The 3,690-nt window shown below is 40.6% G+C and overlaps 1 protein-coding gene across 1 annotated transcript in view; it reads left to right on the forward strand.

Moving 5' to 3' along the window:
• DCC (DCC netrin 1 receptor) overlaps positions 1-828 on the forward strand; it is a 1,232,106-nt gene extending 1,231,278 nt beyond the window's left edge. Inside the window, exon 24 of the mRNA XM_012651723.1 lies at positions 653-828. Within this exon, the coding sequence (XP_012507177.1) occupies positions 653-742 (90 nt within the window). The 3' untranslated portion in view covers positions 743-828. The remainder of the gene's footprint in view (positions 1-652) is intronic.
• The last annotated feature ends 2,862 nt before the right edge of the window (positions 829-3,690 follow it).

The raw sequence follows: 3,690 nt of genomic DNA on the forward strand, positions 1-3,690 counted from the left end.
ATGTCAAAAGAGCCTCTTCACATCTATGCCTACAACTGACTCTGGTTTGGGGCATGAATTTTATTTCCACGTACCAACTAAAGTCATAATCCCCAGACTGTCCATTGGTCAAGGCAAAGCTCAGCAAGTTCTCACACCAAAAATTATCTATTGCATGTTACGAACAAAAAAAAAAATCTGTTGTTACCTTGATAGGTAGCCTACAAACAGAAAAGGAGCTCGTGTATTGAATGTTTGTGCATCAGGTGCAAGACACTGTGATAGGCACTAAACAGAATAACCTATGAAGTAGATGTCATTAACATCATTTTAATTTAGATGAGGAAAACCATGCATCGGACAGGTTCATGAGCTTGCCCAAGACCACAAAGCTAGTAGTAATTAGTAGAACTTGATTTGAAGCAAGATCTTTTGGACTCTGAAACATTTTCCTTATCCTAGGGATGGAGTCAGTGAAACAGTATGCAACCATTTATCACCACCCTCTGTTACTACCAACATCTTCAAGGATTATACTCTGAGGACAGCCCCGGCTGCGGGCCACTGCATCAGACTTGACAATACTGAGTGACCAACTAGCCATGGTCCCTGCCTTCATAAAAGGAATGTCTCCCTGTTTAATACTAACTCTATGTTCTCATTCTCTCTATAGGTATATGAACAGGATGACTTGAGTGAACAAATGGCGAGTTTGGAAGGGCTCATGAAGCAACTTAATGCCATCACAGGCTCGGCTTTTTAATATATATTGCCGAATTGATGACGTGAATTTTCCAGGAACTTTGTGGTATACCAATTACATATAAACAGCACACCTGCGTCCAAGAACTCTAACCAGTGTACAGGTCAACCATCAGAATCACTCAGTTAAGGAAGATCCTGAAGCAGTTCAGAAGGAACAAGCATCCTTTCTTTCATAGGCATCAGAAATTGTAAAATGATGACTATGAGGTCCCTAGACAAAAGCAAAGATGCGTCTTCACTGCAATGTCAAAGCTGAAGCTGCTGTTATAGAATAGTCCTGGGTCTTTGCCGCTGCAGTGACCACACTGTCATAACTAATGCCTGTGTTTTCCTTCATCAAGGCCTGTCATTTTATATGTAGATCTAGTCTTACAAAATGCAAGTGCATTATTTAAGCCTGTACCATGCCATGGCAAACCCGTGCAAGCTCACTATTTTGTTTTCAATTTTAAAGTACAAAGCACCCATGGGAATTCTCTCACTACATAGCACCAAAGGATTGTATGTTTTCCTTACAGCACAAAAAGTAAATAAGTAAACAAACAAAAAGGAAGCAAATGCTCACGTTTGTAACTCAGTCGTTCATCTTTGCACAAGTGGTGGATATTAGCAAGTGGCTGTAAAATTCACCCACTTGGGCAAGTATTTGGAAATCCACCCTTGGTTCACATTTATGTCTGGAGTACAGGAACATAAAAATCTGCAACTAGTGGCATCCTGCTAGCAGCAGTACAATTCCGGAAAGAGGATACAATATGCAATCTTCTCAGATACGTGGTAATTATATGCTTAAGCTTGTAACAGGACACTTTTCAATTTGGGTGGCTTTTGTGCCATACCACACTGTGATGCCATTTCAAAGCTTCGCCAAGGCCATCTTCCTCAGGAGTCTGGACAGGAGAGTCTCCCCTGCCCCTCCGCTCCTCCCTGCCTGAGTTCTCCTTGGCAACCAGCCTTGGGTGAGGTGGCCAGCTCCACACATTGGATGGCTTCTTTGCCAATATCTCCTGCCCTCCCTCCCGACACCGACACCCCGTGGAAATAGCAGATTCCCTAAGAGCAGACCCCGAGGAAGGGAAGGAAAATAAAAGGCAGTTTCTAACAGTACCTTCTCTTGAACGATGCCAGTTCTGCCTGTGTGTCAGCGTTGGCAAATGTTGACCACCAGGCCCTGTTGCCAAGGGAACCTTCTACACCATAGCTGTGCCAGAGCCAGGGAGAGGCAGAGGGCCAGGTGCCACTTGACACTTCTGACACATCATAAACCCACTGGATACCTTTCAAAAGCAGCGTCTTAAACTGTGGGTTAGAATTTTAAACTTCTATTGTCATGTTTATTTACAGCTTGGAACTAGCTGAAATTAAGAACATTTTGTGTGCAACCTTTTAGTTTCTGAATTTTCAGCTGCATTTGGAGTTAATCCCTGTTTATGCAGCTGAATCGCCAAAAGGGAGCTAGTTTGCATATTTATCAGTTAGGCGACTTGAAAACCCAATGAGAGAGTTTCAGCTGAATTATTCCTTTCAGCTCTGCCTTTGATTTCAAGCTTGAGTAGGTCATAATTTTAAAAGAGCATGGAAGGGATAGGATCTTTACAACCTAATAGCTCCTTTTATTAGGTGGGTAATTATATATGAATCCCTGAATGAAATATTTTGAGCAAAATGGCACTGTAACAGAAGTAATAATTCAGATTATTTTTTTACAGTTTTATGTCAGGAAGGAAATCTGATGTCAGAGAGGGCTGTTCAAATGGTTCATTAGAAAGTCCGGTCCATTTGCGAAATTGTTCCTTCTACAAGAGTGCTCTTTCAATCTAAGATTTTCTGGAAGTCCCTCTGAAGAGCTATGTGACATTATTCTATGGGACAGATTACTCTTGTTTAACATCTGGGCACTTAGGCAGAAAACCCTCCACTGACCTGGAATAAGGCATTTCTTAACATAATATTGAAATTCTTCAGAAATAATCCATAACATCAAAAAAGAAAATGTTCATTAGGCTAGGCTAACCTTCTCTAGGCCCTAGAGTAACCTCCCCTTTCTAATACTGACAAACAGGGAACATTCTCTGAAGGCATTTGATACCACTAGGATCATTCTACATGCTCAATTTGGAATGGCCTGCAAATCTCAGATTTTAGGGGTTGAGTACAATTTCGATCTGTAGAATTAAGTTGGACAATCAAGAGAACTAGCATTTTCACAAAATTCTAGATCCCTCTAGTCAAAGTCAATGACTTTAGGAAGTAAAAATTTTAAAAATACATGAAAAGTATATGTGATTTGTTTTCACTGGGAGTTATATTTTTGCTGCATGCTCTTGAAATTTTCTTCATTACACAAATACAATGGTTTATTTTAGCAATTTTGGCAATGCTAAGAATTCTTAGCACCATGCATTGAATATAGAGTCAAATCCATTTAAATATCTTCAAGAGAATCTAGTATCATTTACCTGGTGGTTTTAATACACGATGACTTCACCGCAACGTCCATGTAACTCTGAGCTTTGTACCCTCAGGTGGTTCACGTACATGTACAACTGTCTGCTCAGCTTTTTAGGTAACTTTCCAATCCCCCAGTCTCCTGATCTCTTGACAAGAAGAAACCTGTGAATACTGTCAGATAGTCTCTGTTTTGCTCCTACTGAGTCTAGTTCCTGGAAGGTCTTCTTAAGCTCATAAATCTCTCTGACTACTATAGGGTGATGCCCGATGGCCAGCTAGCAGCTCTGCCACTAGGATTCATTTGTCCCTGAAAAAGGAGAAAAATCAAACCTAGCAGAGCATTCTCAGGCCTCCCCTGCAAGGTGCTGAACTGTCAGGCAAGAGCCTCCTCTTAAAAAAAAAAAAAAATAGGTATTTTTCTTTATATTTCACCTGAATAAGAAAGCTATTTTCTATCCTCTAGAAATTTCCACGTTTTGTTAAACTCGCAAAAAT

This window comes from Propithecus coquereli, unplaced genomic scaffold (genome assembly GCF_000956105.1).
Source record: "Propithecus coquereli isolate 6110/MARCELLA unplaced genomic scaffold, Pcoq_1.0 Scaffold37, whole genome shotgun sequence".
NCBI lineage: Eukaryota > Metazoa > Chordata > Mammalia > Primates > Indriidae > Propithecus > Propithecus coquereli.